We start from the raw sequence: 16,557 nt of genomic DNA, 5'->3' as shown, positions 1-16,557 counted from the left end.
TGTCCGGCGGATGGAGTCGATCCTAGTCTGTGCCACGCTCGCGTCTGCAGCCGGGCCACTTCCGCAAACACCGTCGTCTACGCCACCCTTTCTCTGCCTGCCTACCTACCTACCCAGGCCTGTACGCATGTATATATGCACGGAACCAGGAGGACGGAGGGGGGGGGGGGGCAAAAGCCTCGTCTCTCGTCTCGTCTCAGAGTCGACGTCTCATCCTCCTCGTCTTCCGCGCTGCCGAGCCCTACGAGCACTCACACCCCACACAAAACGGTTCGCAGGCACACGTTACACGGCATCCCAACGCCTCCATGCCAAGCTTTCCCGCCGGACACTGCCGAGGCCCGCGTCATACCCTTCTTCTGTCCAGGCTTGCGAGTTGCTCATTCCTAGTCACATTTCACGCAGCACTCACGCAGCAAGCACGCGAGGTAACCGTGGCAGAGCATCTATCAGATCATCCCCCCCTCGTCTCTCCCTTTTTGTATTTTCAGCTTCGTCTCTAACTACTTTTTCGTCTTGCTCTACGGGCCTCTCGAGGTGAGACGGCCCCCAAAAGCCCATGGGAAGGAAATCCCACAGGATCACGTTTCCCCCGTACCCCTCACTCGTCAGGAAATAAAATGAAAATAACCGCAAGTCGTCGGGAATAAGTGGTGATGTCTATTTTTGTGTGTCTCGTACGCCTTTCGCAGTACCCGCCCGGGTCAACCCGCGCCCTGGATGTGGACCAGGGGGGACGCGACCCGGTCCGCAATCATCCATAAAACGCCAATTCTTTCTATACCTCTATAACCCAATGTCGTCATGTCGTCGGATGCGTCGAGCCCAGTCGCTTCCTAAACGCGGTCCGTGAGATCTCCTCCGGCAAGGCTGCCTGTGGCAGAGCTCCGCCCGCTGTTGCTGAAGGCGTGGTCCGAGAGCAGGTCGTGAACCGCCACCTTGGGGACTTGGGGCACGGGCAGCTTGCGCTGGCTGCCGTCGGGGCGGCTGAGGATGTCCGTCAGGGACATGCCCGTGCTGCGGGGGGGGTTGCCTCCCAGCGTGGGCGGGAACTGCGGGGTCTCGGGGTGCGGTTCAAGGGGAGCCAGGGCGGGCGTCGTGTTGGGGTGCAGGGAGAGGTTGCGCAGACTGGGCAGCTCGTAGCCGGAAAAGGGGCGGAGGCGCGGCGAGTGCGCCGGCGTGGCAATGGGCGTGTGGTCTGGCGTCGGCGACAGCGAGTCGTGGGAAAAGGTGGGCGACGAGGGGGCAGTCGAGTTGGGCGAGTTGGGCCTCGAGCGCTTTGCGTGCCGGAGCGAGCCGTTGTAGTGGTCGTCGTTGGGGTCCTCGTTGGAGTGGGAGCGCGACATGTGATACGACGACAAGCCTGGCGGGTGGCTGCGGGTGGCGAGGTGGACGCCGTGGGCGAGGTAGGGGTGGTGCCGGGAGGGGCCGTGGTGGTGCGGGGGAGCGGCGAGCGTTTCCCGCTCGGCCTGGGAGGCGGCCTTGGCCAGCATGGAGATGTCGCCGGCGCGGCCGTAGGGGTGCACCGTCGGGGGCGGGTGATGGGCGAAGGAGGCGTACGAGTGCGGCGGGGACACGTTGGGCGAGCCCAGGGCCGAGGTGGGAGCCGAGCGGATGGCCTTGGGGGCGGGCGGAGGAGCCATCAGGGCCTCGGGGTGCATGTGCAGAGGCAGGCCCTGGTGGTGGTGCAGCTGCTGGTGGTGATGGTGGTGGTGGTGGTGCTGGGCCTTGTTGCCGCGCCTCGAGTTGGGGTTGTTGTGGATGCGCGAGTGGCGGGTGAGCTCGTCGGAGCGCGAGAACTTCTTGCTGCAGCCGGGGAACTGGCAGGCATGGGGCTTCTCGCCCGTGTGCGTGCGAATGTGGCGCGTCTGGTGCTCGAGGCGATGGAAGGCCTTGTCGCACAGCGGGCACTTGTAGGGGCGAGGGAGCTCCGTCGACTGCTCTGCGGCGGCCTGGGCGCCGGGCAGAGGCCCGTTGGGCTTGATGACGGTGACGGTAGCGCTGGCCATTTCGGCGCCGTGGAGGGACCTGTCGTCGCCCAGGGCGGTCGGGTTCAGCAGGTTGGAAAAATCCACCGCCGAGTGTGCTCGTTGCATGTGATCGGAGGCGGCGGGGGACTAGTTGCTTTCGGTCTGCGGTCTGAGGCTGGCTGACGTCTCGGGCAGCGTATGCTATCTTGCACCACTGGAGAGCCAAGGGCAGCAGGGTCGGAGAGAGTGGCGGATGGCAGCAGAGGCCGTGATGCAGGAGGTGTGTTTTGGTTGTGAAAAGGACGGGAATTTTTTTCCTCTCTTCGCTCCTCTCTAAGGAGGGGCCTCTGGAGGGGGGGGGAAACGGATGGGTTTTAAAAAGGGCGGGCTTGGCCGGGGTGGTCGGGCACAAGAGGTACTTTCAGGTACGGTGTGGGGAGAGCAGGACTAGTAGGGTAGCGCGGATGGGGACGGTGAGCGAAGCAGGTACCTCGAGCAAGCAGCCTCAGGCCACTTGGGGGGGGGGGGGCGGCGGAGGGGGTGGTGCCGCAGCGCAGGGCACGTCCAGCAGGCGGGGAGGGTGGAGGAGAAGAGCCTGGAGGAAGCCTGGGGGTGAGGGGGGGCGGGCGGGGACAAGGCGGCATGCGGGCGCGCTGGGCTGGGCGGGAGCGACACACGCAGAGCCTGGAGAGAGAGAGCCCCGCTCCGGGTCGCAGCCGACCTGCCTGGCTAGGGGAGGGGTGTGGACAGAAGGCGCACGCCTCCAGGCAGGTACTGCGCCGGCACAGGTACTTTGGTGCCCTTGGTCTCCCTGCCGGGGTCCGTGGCTTGGGGGGGGGGCACCTAGGCATCTTTTTGGTGCGCATAAATACGCGACGGGCTTGGCCAAGGCCGTGCAGACGGCCGCTGGTTGATGATCTCCTGGTTCTCGAGCACCTGCCTCGGCAATCCATTGATGTCGAGTGCTTGTTGACTGTGCCTGCACGGGACACGGCCTTGCTGCCTTGCTTGCATGGGCAAGAAAAGATGTGGGGGTCGAGCCAAGGGCATTTCAGGTGACGTTGGCCTCGGAGCTTCTATTTTTCTCTGCTGTTCCTCTCTGCTGTTCCTCTCTGCTGTTCCTCTCTGCTGTTCCTCTTATTATTTCGTCTTTTTTCATGGCTCTCCCTGGCGGTCTCGTTTTCCCCTGTCAACAACCCCCGGCAGTGGAGCGCTGCCGTTCCATAGCATTCCTCGGGGAAAGGGGCTTGCTCTTCTAGAACACCGCCCACCACCACCCATTCGCCCGTCTCCAACGACAACAAAGGGCGGGGGAGCGGATAAAGGCGGTCAAGAATTGCTTGTGACGAAACAACAGGGAGGCGTCACCGGTGGGTAAACCGACGGGCTGCGGTCGGCGGCCGGGACAGTACATAGTGTGATGGCGCCCTTGCTCGCCCTTAGTCGCCCTTACTCGTTCGTGGACAGGCTGGCAAAAGCCGCGCGCGCACGTCCGGGGCCTGTAACAGCCGACGCGTAGCGAGCAGAAAAACAAAGGGAAAAGGAAACACGGCGGCTATCGGGGCCAGGCTCGCAGCATGCTTTTTGTCAAGGCGTGTTAGTCTGTACGTTGAGTTACAGTACGGAGACAGAAATGAGAGACGAGCGCTCGAAAGAAGGAAAAACAAATGCAGCGTACGGAGTAATTAGCCCCTTATTCCATGTGTTTGCTCCTCGGGGCTCCACGCAACAGCAAAGCAAGCGTTACTGTCATTATGTATGGAGTACGGAGTACGGAGTATGTACAGTACATTTCATCGTGGCTTAGCTGCGTCGGCCTAGGCATCCGTACCGTCGCCACCTACTGGGCCCGGTAAACGCTGCCAGTCGCCGACGCCGCACGTTTGCAGCAGCTCCTCCGCACCGCGGCTCTCCCGGTCCGAGGGATCCATGCTGCCATGCTGCCATGCTGCGCCGTCTGTGGGGGGAGCGCCAGCAAATGGGGTGGAATTCCCCAGATACCGGCCAGTAAACCACCCGTCTGTCCATCCACCGGCGTCAGGTGTCTCTTGAGCACGCAGGTCGCTGCCTGGAAGCCCCTCCCCCCCCCCTGTGCGTGCGTGCGTGCTCGCTCGGCACAGGGAAAGGCTTCCCCGGCGCGAGTTGGCTCGTGGTGCAAATTTGCTGCTCTTGGTTCCGCCGTGTTTGACATGTCCGAGATACTTGCCAGTTTGCTACTCTCTCCGTTTCCGCCCTGCTTTTGTACCGGTACTTTGCACTCGCCTTCCGTGTCGCTCGTCGGGAGAACGGGTACAAGGAGAACGGGTACAAGGAGAACGGGTACAAGGAGAAAGGGGGCTGGAAAGAGGGAGGGCGAGGTTCCCTTTCCCGGTTCGTCCCAATCGCATCGCCTATCCAGAGGGCGCCAAACACGAGTCATGACAGTTTGCAACACGCAATACAATAGGTGGGAAAGTGCAGTCCATCGTGGCTTGGGTGCGCACAGATGTGTGCGTGTGTGTGTGTTTGTGTTTGTGCGTCGTCTGTCGTCTGCCACAGGCCCAAAGAGAAGAAGAGACCGACAAGTCCCGGACCCGGCCATGTATGTGTCCGGGCCTCGGCCGGTTTTTCGTTTGCCGGCGCACCCGCCGCCGTCTTCGCTCTAGGCCGCTTGTGGGCATTCGACGGCACCGGCTCAGCATCCCATCAATGGCAAAATGGAATGCGCATGCCTTGCCTACCTACAGTGCAAGGCGGCAGATGGAGACGGGTAGATACCTGTGTATGTACTGTACATACGTACATCCATCCATCCATGCGCCGGCTCAGGCCCAGTCCAGGCCCCAGGCAGGCCCTGCTTACACGTGTCTGCCTGCGGGAATCAAACTACGAATACGTAAAGCGAAACAAGTCGATTGACAAAGCCGCGGCGAGGGGGCGAACAATTGGCACAGACATTGACCAGCAGCATAATCTCGAAACATCTAGCCAGGGCACACGGGATGCAGAACAAAAAGAAAAGTCGCACCAACATGTCGCCGCCGCTGCACCGGCTCGCCATTCGACGCTGCCGGACTTGGTGCTGTGGCAGCAAGGGTGAGGGAGCCTCACCGTGTCTCGGTAAGGAAGAGCCCTGTCAGCTCACGGCCCGTCTCCGCTCTCCCTGTCTTTGACCCCTGGCGCTTTTCCTTTGCTTTCTTTTTCAACCTGGCAGTGGCATCCGCGAGACACGGCGTCCCGCCAGGATGCTTGCTTCCAGATGCTTGCTTGGCTTGGGTACTGGTGGATGGCGCCGCGGCATCAGTCCCATCACAACGTACAGTATGTACAGACGCCTCTCCCCTCCCCCTCTTCTGCCTCCTTTCTCTTTTCTCAGCACGTCGGGTGACTCCCTGGCCAGTGGGCATGCATTGACACTCGTACGTGCGGGAGCGTAGCAAAGGGCGGCCGTCGATGAACGCTTTGCGCGTATACTCCGTACATACTCCGTACCCAGCACCAAAGTTCCGGGGCAACCCGCTACTCCAATGAAAAGGCATCATGCCCAAGACTAAATACGTACATACATACCAAGTGCCCCGACCTGCCGTTTTTGCTTTGCTTCCTCCGTGCGGGCGTGCGTTGATGATGGGTCGACGCTGGCTCGTGGCAATTGGCGGAGAAGCCCCCTTCCCCGGACTTTGGCTTCCAGTCTCCAGAGAGCCAAAGGTTCTTGGTTCGCCCCGGGGCACATCCGCGTGTGTCCATGGGCCGTGTTGTCTCACCCATCTGAGGGAGGATCTCCGGGACAAGGGGGGGAAAGGGTGGGGGGGGAGATTCACCCTTGCAACATGCCATGCTTCTTCCGGGAGGGAGAGAAAAGTGTGTGTGCGTGCGTGTGAGCGAGTGTGGGGAGAAAAGGGGGCCCCCATGGGTAGCAGACGGCGCCAGACGGCCGCCTCGGCTTCGTTTCCGTCAAGCCTCGCCAAGCCTCGCTGGCGATGGCCTTGCTGCCAGATCGCCGCCCCTCGAGCTGCTCGTCACCATCAAAGGCCAAGCAGGCGGCCCAAGCAGGCGGCCCATGCAGGCCTGAGCCGGTCCTCCCCGCCAGCTTGTCAGTCGTCATCGAGGGAGCAGCAGCCGACAGGCTCGCAAGCGCCTCTTTTTTACTTCTTTCCGTCGTCTTCGTGTTGCTGTTCGCTCGGGGGGCTTCTTCCGCCTGGCTATGACTACATGCAACATGACTTTGCCCGATCTGAGCTTCATTGGAATCATGATACGTACATACCTCCGGCGTGTGGACGTGCTCCGTCGGAGCAGGTTTGAGGTTATTCCCGTGGCAGTGATTCCGGGATCTTGCTCGGCATTTTGGCCCGGCGTCGAAACCAGCTTCAGCGTCAATTCCAACGAGCGAGAGCCATTGGGGTCTAGGCGTCAACGGCTTTGGCGACTGTGCTCTTCTCCCGATGGCTCCGTCCCGGCAGATGCTACGGCTTTGTGCGCCCCATGTACATGTATGTAGTGTACGTACAGGAACTCGAGATGTGACCTCGATGCTGGCGTGATCGTGGCAAGCCGCGACATGACGCCGGATCTCAGGCTGGACATAGCACTGCCGCTGTCTGATCAGTCATGGGAGAGGCGCTCAGCCGGGTCGAGACCCCCCGGAAGGAGGAGACAATGGCGTTCGGACGTCGAGCTGCTGCACATGGAAAATTCAAATTAACAATGAGACTGAAGTAGACTGATTTGCCCGGCTAAGCCCGCCAGGCTGTATGTGCTTGGCCCTGCTTCCAAGGTAGCTGTGCGTTGCATCGTGAGGCTGAGGAGCAACGACGTGTACTGTATGGCTTCGGACTGGAATGCATCGGCATCTACACCAGACACAGAGTAAACGTGGCCTTGCCGTACTGTACTGACCACGCGTGACTGGCAAAGATGGTCCCGGGGCCATGGCTTTGCCATCAACGGCCTTGCACCACCATGATGCTGCAGGCCAGGACGAAGAATAAAGGCTTTGCTGGATGTGCCACGCCTTGTATGGACGGATGCTCGGTGCCTATATGCTGTACCCGCCTCAGAATAGCAGCAATAATAGCACCGTTTAATCTTAGGTGCACTCGTCTCGTGCGACGGCCATGGGATGCCCGATTGTCGAGTCTCTGCCCTCGGTACCTCTGTACAGCTCGGGGCTAACTCCGTAAGTCCCGCTTGGTCGGCCCCCAACCCCGGGCCGACCGAGCAGAGGCCGCCCGCCCGCCACGTGCCGCTGCGGCTTGCCACGATGCCAAGACCTGTTCCCGGGAGTCCCAGGAGTGGTGTGTGACAGGGCAGGAGAGGACTGAGACCGAGACAGACAAGCTTCTTCCTCGTTGGTCGTGAGACGTCCGTCCGCCTCGGCCAGGCCGCTGAACAAAAAGGCCTTTGTTATGGCCGTCCGTCTCGCGCCCGGCTTCTCGACGCGCATCCGTGCGTGCATGGAATGTACGAGGACATGCATCGCATCGATTGTTCGGCTGTTTGAGACGCGGGACCAGGGACGAGAGGAGTGGCGCCCGCTGGAATGAATTGCCCCCGGCGGACATGGGCAAATGCGTCGGCTTTGATCGTCGTTTGTTGTTGTTGTTTTGCTGGGCACATGTCGGACAACGGGAGTGACCCCTTGGCGACCATTGCCTGCGTAAACGAGTCCTGCAAGCTCGCGGGAGTCCCCGTCCCTGACGACACGCGACAAAGGACCCTCGAGGAGACGCAGCAAAGGCCCGTCTCCGGCCTCGGGTCTCCGCGACGCTGGCTCCGCCATGGTTCTCCGTATCCGCAAATACATACATACAATAGAGTAAATACCTCGGTGTGGTCATGACTGCCAGGGAGGAGGCCGCTTCCCTTGACGGTCCACGAGGATTTGGATTGACGGGGTTCCAATGTCCATCATGGTCCATCCATCAGGGCGACATTGTAAGGCACGGCGTGTCCGTTGCCTGAGGGGCCTGTAATCCAGGGCCACGCTAGCACCAGTACGGGGCACTGTCGGGCAGCACGATTGGTGCACGGGCGGGCGGTGTGTTCCGCAAAGAAACTTAGGTAAGCAGGGCTCTTTCGCCCGGCATCGATACAGACGAGACCTCACGTGATTCCGCGTGGTTGTCGCGGCGTCCACGGCTGCTGGCTATGCGACAGCAGTGCAGCTCGACCATGGACTACCACTCCATCCATGGCCAAGACATATCGAGCTTTGATATCCCGGATACCCGTGAGTACCAGTCTTCTCTCTCGTAGGAAACCGCTGACCGCGGCAGATCGCCTGCCGACAATTGCTGCCTCGCAAGCCTTGGACGAACTCAAGCATGAGCCCGCCCTCGCCCTGTCGACCGGGCTAGAGACGCTCGACAAGGCTCTCGGTGCATCGGCCAGCATCGTCTCCGCCGGCTCCAGCCATCGCGGCGGCGTCAAACGCGGCCAGGTCACCGAGCTCTGGGGGCCGCCTGGTACAGGCAAAACCGCCTTGGCGTATGCCTCACCCGCTCCTCACCGGCACTCAGGCGCACGTCTGACGCGCGGTTTTGCAGGATTCAGACGACCGCCCATGCCATATGCCAGGGCCATGACGTCGTCTGGGTAGGTCTGTTTCCGTTTGCCCCGTCAGGCTTCCTGTGCTAAGCGATACCTCGCCAGACTGCTTCCAAAGGGTGGACAAGCAACGCCTTATCAGCGTCGTCGAGTCTGCAAAAAGGTCTAGGGACCAGCACCTCTCGCATCCTGGCTCCGCCATCGATTGGCGCAAGTTTACGCACTTTTCTTGCTTGACCTTGCCTCATCTCATGGCCCTGATTTCACGGCCAACCCCGAAATCGATAGGGCCCGGAGTGTCTCTGGTAGTCGTCAGCTCCGTATCTTCGCTGCTCAATTCTGCCTTTCCCAAGTCCCAAGATGGGAAAACGGCTCCCAAGGCTGGCAAAGGTATCCTCAACCCTTGTCCCTGCCTCTGACCGAGTCCTCTGCTCACGCCTACCCCCTCAGGCCTGACTGCGTCTGCCAAACGAGTACAGGGCTTGCAGTTTGTCATCAACGCGTTACAGAAACTGGCTGCGACGCGAAACTGCGCCGTCATGATTCTGTCGCAGTGTGCCACGAGGATGCAGTCTGAACAAGGCGCCACGCTCGTTGCCGCTGTCAACGCCTTGGTGTGGGAGCAAGGCGTCGCAACCCGGCTGGTGCTGTTCAGAGACTGGGCCTGGCAGGGCAAGCAATTGGGCAGCGTCTTTATGGCAGGCCTGCAAAAGCTTGACGGCAAGGCGGCCAATGACGTCGTGGAACGCATAGCTGCATTTAACGTTGAACCCGTATGTGGGATCCCCCCGCCCCATATAGTCGACTATTGCTGACTCGGCGGGGTGGAAGAGTGGTGCGGCGGAGATCGATTATGATGCCGCCGGCAGTCTTGCGGCCGGACCCGCGGATCTGGTACTGCGGAAGAGAAAGCTGGGGCAGACAGAGCTGGAGGTTCCAGACAGCGAGGACGAGGCCGATGACGAGGACTATGGGTGGGCGGACGAGGACGAGGCGGCCCTGCCTGCCCCACCCCCCCAGTGGCAAGGCAGCGAGGACATTTTGCTTGGCCAAGAAGTAGGCCGAAGCGACGAGGGTAATGACGAGGACCCGGACGAGGGCCCCGACCAGGACACAGCCTAGGCGCCGGTGAAGCGCCGAGATGATGCGTGGCGGGCAAAAAATGGAGACGGCGGCCCACCGAGCCTCCGCCAAATCGGGGTCAAACAATGGCCCCGTCGCCAGCCAAGGGCCCAGGCTCAGCGAAGAGAAGAAGAAAAAAACTTCAATGGCCCATGTACTCTACAGTCGGCCGATGGCGAAGGCAGTGGCAAAAGTGCAAACCACACGCCCGGCAACAATGGACGAAGCTTCAAATGGCCGAGGCGCAGGCGGAGAGACTGGCAACGCCTGGTTAACCTTTGGCGGGTGAATGCGTGCAGATGGATACGCACAAGGTAGCAAAGTACACTCTGGAGCCGCCGGCGGTGAGCAGAAAGCTCACGATTCAGGATCAGGGTGCCCCAGCAACTCTCGGACGAGGGCTCGGCGGAACGTCGGTTTGAATCATCCCAGCGGCCTTGGCTCCAGGCCGGTCAATTCCGGCCCCAGTGGGAAGCTTCACCATGCCCCCCGGTCGACTGCTTGGCTGGCAATGCTTCTGGAAGGGGGCCTGAATTTTCTCTGATGGCATCATTGACATGTCTGGCCCTGGAAAAGGGGGGGGTGGGTGTCTAGCAGGCTCCACAGATGAGACTCGCACTCCCCTTTCTTCTGCCACTTTTCCCTCTGACGCTCCAGTCTGGCGGCCTCAAGTACCTGTGGGGAAAAGATACATGCAAGCATTTGCTGTGAGGACGAGGGCTTTTTTCTGTTGTTTTTGTCTCCATCTTTTTTCTTCCCTCGCCGGGTCCTCCTCTTCATGCTCAGATCTGCTCCACGTTTTCGTAGAGACACGCCTATTTGACCAGTCTCTGGAGCCAGCCTTACAGTACAAGCTCTTGACTGGTTGCGAAGCGTTGCGTATTCAGTACCAATCGCGATGCACCGTTTGAGGGTCCGCGTGTGAGCACCGACGGCGGCTGGAGCTGGCTATCGCCGGCTCTTGATGCTCTCTGCTCCGTAACGAAGTTTGTTTTGCTCTTTTCAAAGCCATGATTGCCAGTCTTCATGCGCAGGACACCTGTACTCCTTGCTGCAGAGCAGCCAGGGCGGGTCGGGGAGCGGGAAGATCAGGGGCACCAGGGTGATGCATGTCCCGTTCGGGTGGCTCGGGTCTCACGAAGCATGCCGGGCGTCTTTGCCCGACCACAAGCTCCGTATTCCGTACGTGCGTATCCCTCGGCACGGTTGCCTCTTATCTTTCTCTCCCCAGCCGACGCCTTGTTTCCTCGCTCGCTGCCCCCCTTTTCACATTTATCGCAAAAACATCACGGAGAGTTGCGGACCGGCTCGAGTGCAAGGCGTGGTCCCCCTTGCGGAGCGAGCCTGAAGACCTACCCTATCCCGCAGGACACCAAGCTTTGCCGACGTGTGCAGATGAGCATGTCCCTGCATCGCCTCGGGAGACCCCTCTCGGGGCAGCGAGATGGCGAGCGAGTGACGGGGTTACAGTAGCTGGCTTACTTGGCACACCGGCGCGGTGTCTGTTGTTATTCTTTCTCCCTTCACTTCCTTCTTTCCTCCCAGCTCTTTATTTTTATCAGTGCGTTGTCGTGTGGTGGTGTTCTTGGAAAAGCAAGGTCCCCCATGGCTTGAGCACCGGGCTCCGGCGGAGGGATGAGGAGAGGGTGTGTGCAGCCCCCTAGCTTCCCTGTTGCTGGGAGCCAGGGGAGAGACCGCTTGTTGTCTATGCTAGTAGGGGATGGGAAACAAGTGCCTCCGCTGTGCGTTCATGGGCATGACAAAGATAGATTTCGATTGTCTCTTGCGGTCGTGAGGACAACTGCCAAAGCCAACCCTCCCCCGCCTTCTGCCCCGGGTGCCCCGTGTCCCCCCATTTAGGGCACATTTTTACCATGTTTCTCGGCTAGTTGGGGGGCTCGGGCTTGTAAAGGGGTCGGGACGGGGGAACCGGCCATCTCGGACGCCTCTTCACGTGAATGGAAAAGGAAGGAAGAGAAGCCGGGTCGATCACTGAGGCTTCTAGATGCCGACGGCCAGGGGTGTGTTGGTAGTAAAAGTCCGAGGCTCGGGCGGGAGTCGGGATTCGTCGGTTGGGCAAGATGAACTCTGTGTATTACGTATCTCTGGCCCTCTCTGCATCGCCATTCCATGCCAATGTACACACCCATGCTGCTCTCCGTCTCCCTCCTCCTTGGGTATAATAAGCTGTGATACTGAACCGCGGAGATGTCGTGAAGCTTGGCGAATCCCCCCCTTCCTCCCTCTTGTCATGTATGTGCCCCCACCCGCCCCCTTCCGGCCCCTTCATCCAACCCCTCCTTTCTGTTCCTTATTCCCCAGCCCGCAATCCTGACGCGCGGCCCGGCTCCGATCCCGGGGGGTACGTAAGTTGGGGAGGGAGAGAAAGAAGGTTCGAGGCCAACTTGCTCAATCCCCGCGGCGTTTGACGGGGGAAGCAGCCCCGGGCCGTTGCCATGCAGCCTGCGAGTTTGTGTGTGCCGGTCTGTATACACTTGCTGAGTATTACTCGTGGAGACTATGACAAAGCCCCAGGTCTGCTGGGAGACGGATCCTCGGGCTGCTGCTGCTGCCTCGAGTGAGCTAGCCTTTTGCCTTGCTGATGATACATGCTTGAAAACAACCTCGCACTGACAAAACGTGGACGAACTCTCGGCAACCTCGTGCTCGATTGTATGCGCAGTACTAAGAGACGTGGCTAGCACCAGCGCTGACACGAAGGAATAAGAGACTAACTTACTTCTCCATCAATGTCTTGCTTGTCCTCCTGAGCAAAAGGCTGTCTGGCGAGTCACGCAAGTCAGCCCCCATCGTTGGGGCATTGTCGTCATCGTCATCGTCATCACGAGCTTGGCTTCTTGGAGCCGCTCACTCCATCACCCCCGGGGCGGCTGGAGGGGGGAAGGAAAAGCAAAGACAAGCCAGGACTCGCTCGGCAGGGCAACGCCGGGCAGCAGAAGGAAAGCAAGAAAGCTAAGACGACGTCGCCGTGAAAACAACAAGACCAAACGGAAAGCTTAGCGGTGATGTGCGTCGGACGCACGTCAACGCTGCCTGCTTGCTGCACCGCCCTCTCCCTGTATCGGTGCCAATGTGCAAGCTACGGCATGCATCTGCCGCTTTCAGAGCCATTCCTGTCTCTCTTGGTCGCCTTTGCCGTGCCTCGCCTAGGCACCGTTTGTAGGCCCGCGAAGGGGGGCCGGAATGCGTCCGCCAGCCGCGTGCGCGTGCGATGGATGCTTCATTGCCTGCCTTTGCGTGTGAGTCCATGCGATATGTGTTTGAGCGTCTCCCTCTCTCTGTGTGTGTGTCTGTGTACCGAGTGGATATATGAAGTAGCAAAGTCGGTAAGAGACATCGTCATCGAGCCCAACCGACTGCCTCATGTATCATCCGCAAATAGTCCAACATGTTGTCGTCCTTCTTGTTCTGGCCACTCTTCTCGTCGGGACACTTTGCTTTTTCGCCTCGTCGGAATCATTCGACCAAGCAATGCCCCCCCAAAACAGCTGATGCCCCTAGACCGAGCGAGGCATCATCGGGCCACACGTACATATGGAGAGACGTACAAACACACGCCCATCCCTACAGTATATAGAATGCAGCCCGTACCCCTGCTCGGCATGCGCCGTCACCATGCCATCTCATGATCCTTACCGCCTACCGGCTCGGCCGACGAAGGCCAGTTGCAGCGCCCGCTACCCGGCCTCGGCACGTCATGGTTGCGGCCTTGCCCCGTGGGGTAGGTGGTTCGACGCTGTCCGCGCGGAGGCCGGATGCATGTTTTGTAATATGCTATGTATATACAGTACTTTGCATATATATATGTATATATATACATATATATATATATTACGCCTGTCTGTGCCGCCACGTCCTTTGCGTACCCACCTATACCCTCTTCTCTCCGCCGACTCCTGCGCACCCCCGGGTCGCTGAACCCCGCCGCATTGTCTCAGGAACAGGTCGGCTGTCGTCAGGTCACAGAGGAGGGGGGGCCTGAGCCTTTTGTCGGGCACACGTTGCACGGCAAGGTAAAAGGGGGCGAGGTGAACAGGAGAAGGCGCACAGCAGTGGGCCAGACGTTGCATGGCCCTTTACGTACCACCGTCCTCTCTTGGTCGGGCTGGGCTCCGGCCGAGTTCTGGTAAGCCGTTGGCGATGCGGTTACGGCCGGTAGGGAGGAGAGGCGGCGTGCGTCGAGGCAGCGTGTGATGGCTGATCTGATTGGAGGAGGAAATAGCAGAGAGCAGCTCCGTTACTGGGTCCAGGGATGGACGGCCCCGTGCCTGCCATGTTGTAGCGCGAGCCATCGTCAGGAGTCGTCAAGGGGGCCAAGCAAGTCGGTGCCTCTCATCTACTGCCGATGGAAAACCGCACTGTAGATTCCGTCGAGGCTCCGGGCGGTAAAGAGGGCATTGCCAGACGTCGGCCGGAGCAGACACGTGCCTCTAGGGTAGCTCGCTCAGAGAGGAGGCGAAGGCTTGCCCAGGTATAGTAAGGTATATACTTCGCATAATATGTACTGTACACAATATATAGCTCAAGTGCCTGGACTGACGGCTTTCGGCGAGGCGTTTTCCACATCATGATCCATCCTACTGGCATGGTGAGGGTATTCAAGATTTACCACAAGAGCACTCGCCAACTTGGTTGCGGCGATGAACCGAGGCCAGATATTCCGAGGTTGATGCTCGGGCGTCTGCGGCCGCGCATCACGTAATCAGGAGTCAGAGCCTTGACCCTCTCACTCACCGAGCACCTGCTGTCTGCCAACCGCAACGACGAAGCTCAGCTCTCTGCTTCTGGCGCACCCGGGCCATCGCGCCTGTGCTTCTCGCAGTGAATCCTGTCTTGTTGTTCCAAGTCAGCGGGGCAAACATCGACTCCGGCTTCTCGTCATCCATCAGGCGGGCCGAGGCAGTGAGCAAGAGCCTGAAGGGGGGAGGGCGGGATAAGAGCTTCAAGACACATGGTTCGAGTAAGCCCGACTTCCTGCTGCACTCCGTTGCCTCCCATCATGCGTGGTCTTACCATGGCTCGTACTGTCGTTTTCCTCGTCACTGTCGTGCCCTGTACGACTTGTCTGCCGGAGCAGGCCAACGATGCTCTCATCACGGCTGTTTCCATACCGCTGTGTTCACTGCCGCCCTTCTCCATATAAAGACTCCAGGGGAGAAAGGGCAGGGGAGAGGAATCTCAGGTCTTTCGGGAGGGCCAAGGCTGACGGATCAGCAGACATGAGCACAATGGCTGCCCACGCACCCGCCAACGGTATCGCGGATGCACCAACGCCTGCGGCACCGACGACGACGGTGGCTGAAAAGCCCAGCTTCTCGTGGCTGTGAGATATACGCCCGCCATCCCCATCAAGCCGCTTTCCGAGGCTGACACGTCCAACAGGCAGCCCCATCCCATCTTCGTCATCATCTTGGTCGGGCCCGACGAACAGCCCTTTGGCCTCCAAAAGGATTTCCTGTGCCACCGCTCAGACCACTACCGCAGCCACTTCGCCGAAAAGGGCGCCGACGACACCATCGAGAACATGGTCAGGCTGCCCGACTTCACCGCAGACGTCTTTGGCCTGGCCCAAAACTTTCTCTACACGGGCGTCCTGCTCGTCGACGAGGCCCGCGTGCCCTCGTACGAGTCTCTCGTCAGCCTCTGGAATCTCGGCCACAAGCTCGGCATCGGCGGCCTCTGCGACAAGACGCTCGAGGCCATGACCGACTGCCGCCGCCTCACCGAGAGGATCCCCGCCACCCCGCTCCTCATCCAGGTCTGGCGTGACACCCCCGAGGGCTCCTCCATCCGCCTGCTGCTGTTGTCGTGGGCCGCCGAGTACATGCGATCGTCCGACGCCAGGGCCGAGTTCGCAAAGTCCCTGCCACAAGAGGTCTTGAGCGAGCTTGTCGTCACTATGAGCTCCTTTGACATGTCCCCGGTCGCCCACCCGCCCGCCGAGTCTCCTTCCATCGCGCCGGCATCGACCCTGCCGCCGCGCAAGAACGTCCACTACCTTGACGACGCCAGCGATGATGACGCCCTCAACAACATCAAGAAGAGCCGACGGCCGAGCGGCACCCCTGGCGTGGCCGTTGGGTCCCAGGATCCGACACTTGGCCGCAAACCGAGCCGCACGCCGCTCCCCAAGCCGCAGAAGCGACGATCCAGCGCCGCCTATCTGGAAAGCCGAAACTTTACCACGGCCCAGAAGATGGAGTTTTGTGCGGACCTCTTGAATAGGATGCTCTCGGGGCCAGGTAAGCGCGCAGCCCGTCCTTGTCCCTGCGTCAGCACCAATTAATATGCTGCGCCCAGGCTTCTGGACTCGGCTGGTAGGGCCATTCAAGGAGCCCGTCGATCCAGTGGAAGACGGCGTGCCCGACTACCTGGACAAGGTCAAGCGGCCCATGGACCTCAACACCATCAAGGCCAAGATGGACCGGCGCGACTACACCCACGAGGATGAGTTCGTGGCCGACATGCGCCAGATCTTCGACAACTGCTTCACCTACTGGGCAAAGGGAGACCCCATGTGGGCGGCCGGGGAGAAGCTGCAGAGAACATTTGAGGACAAGTACTCGCATATGAACAAGTGGATCGCCAAGATGGGCGGCGACGAGGGCGAGTGAGTGACGACTCGGGAGAGCTGCACGGCGACTTGTACAAATATTCGAGAACTCGGGGCAGGTAGGTGTACGTTACCTGAGGCGACAAACAGCTGGTACAAACGGCTGCTTCGGCAGGGAGAGAGGGCGTCTTTTCAGACTGTATATTTCCCGGGTCGGTGGTTCGATATGGCAGCATGCCATCTGGGGAGACTGGATGACGAGCGACAGACAGGGTCGTAATCCTTTCCACTCATGCGGATAGGATCCAAGGGGGCAGGTTTGTTTGACGATGACTGACTTTGTGTCTGGAAGGCCTCGGCCGT

At 60.2% G+C, this 16,557-nt stretch overlaps 3 protein-coding genes across 3 annotated transcripts; 2 read left to right on the top strand and 1 right to left on the bottom strand.

Moving 5' to 3' along the window:
• Nucleotides 1-836: 836 nt before the first annotated feature.
• HRG_03794 (DNA-binding protein creA) lies at nucleotides 837-2,096 on the bottom strand (the record flags this gene model as incomplete). The annotated part of the gene is made up of 1 exon (XM_044862265.1): nucleotides 837-2,096. One exon carries the CDS (start codon nucleotides 2,094-2,096, stop codon nucleotides 837-839), a length of 1,260 nt encoding a protein of 419 aa, XP_044723291.1.
• Nucleotides 2,097-8,123: 6,027 nt separating this feature from the next.
• Nucleotides 8,124-9,620, top strand: HRG_03793 (rad51 domain-containing protein; the record flags this gene model as incomplete). Its single annotated transcript, XM_044862264.1, has 6 exons — nucleotides 8,124-8,181; nucleotides 8,228-8,438; nucleotides 8,498-8,550; nucleotides 8,604-8,888; nucleotides 8,949-9,271; nucleotides 9,330-9,620. The coding sequence occupies 6 exons, from the start codon at nucleotides 8,124-8,126 to the stop codon at nucleotides 9,618-9,620; spliced, it is 1,221 nt and encodes a 406-aa protein (XP_044723290.1).
• Nucleotides 9,621-14,860: 5,240 nt separating this feature from the next.
• Nucleotides 14,861-16,255, top strand: HRG_03792 (bromodomain-containing protein; the record flags this gene model as incomplete). The annotated part of the gene is made up of 3 exons (XM_044862263.1): nucleotides 14,861-14,964; nucleotides 15,024-15,883; nucleotides 15,942-16,255. The coding sequence occupies 3 exons, from the start codon at nucleotides 14,861-14,863 to the stop codon at nucleotides 16,253-16,255; spliced, it is 1,278 nt and encodes a 425-aa protein (XP_044723289.1).
• Nucleotides 16,256-16,557: the final 302 nt, after the last annotated feature.

The sequence above is a fragment of the Hirsutella rhossiliensis genome (genome assembly GCF_020360975.1).
Source record: "Hirsutella rhossiliensis strain HR02 chromosome Unknown scaffold00003, whole genome shotgun sequence".
NCBI classification, from domain to species: Eukaryota; Fungi; Ascomycota; class Sordariomycetes; order Hypocreales; family Ophiocordycipitaceae; genus Hirsutella; species Hirsutella rhossiliensis.
The sequence above is the reverse complement of the archived record's forward strand: the minus strand, read 5'-3'. Positions and strand labels throughout refer to the sequence as shown.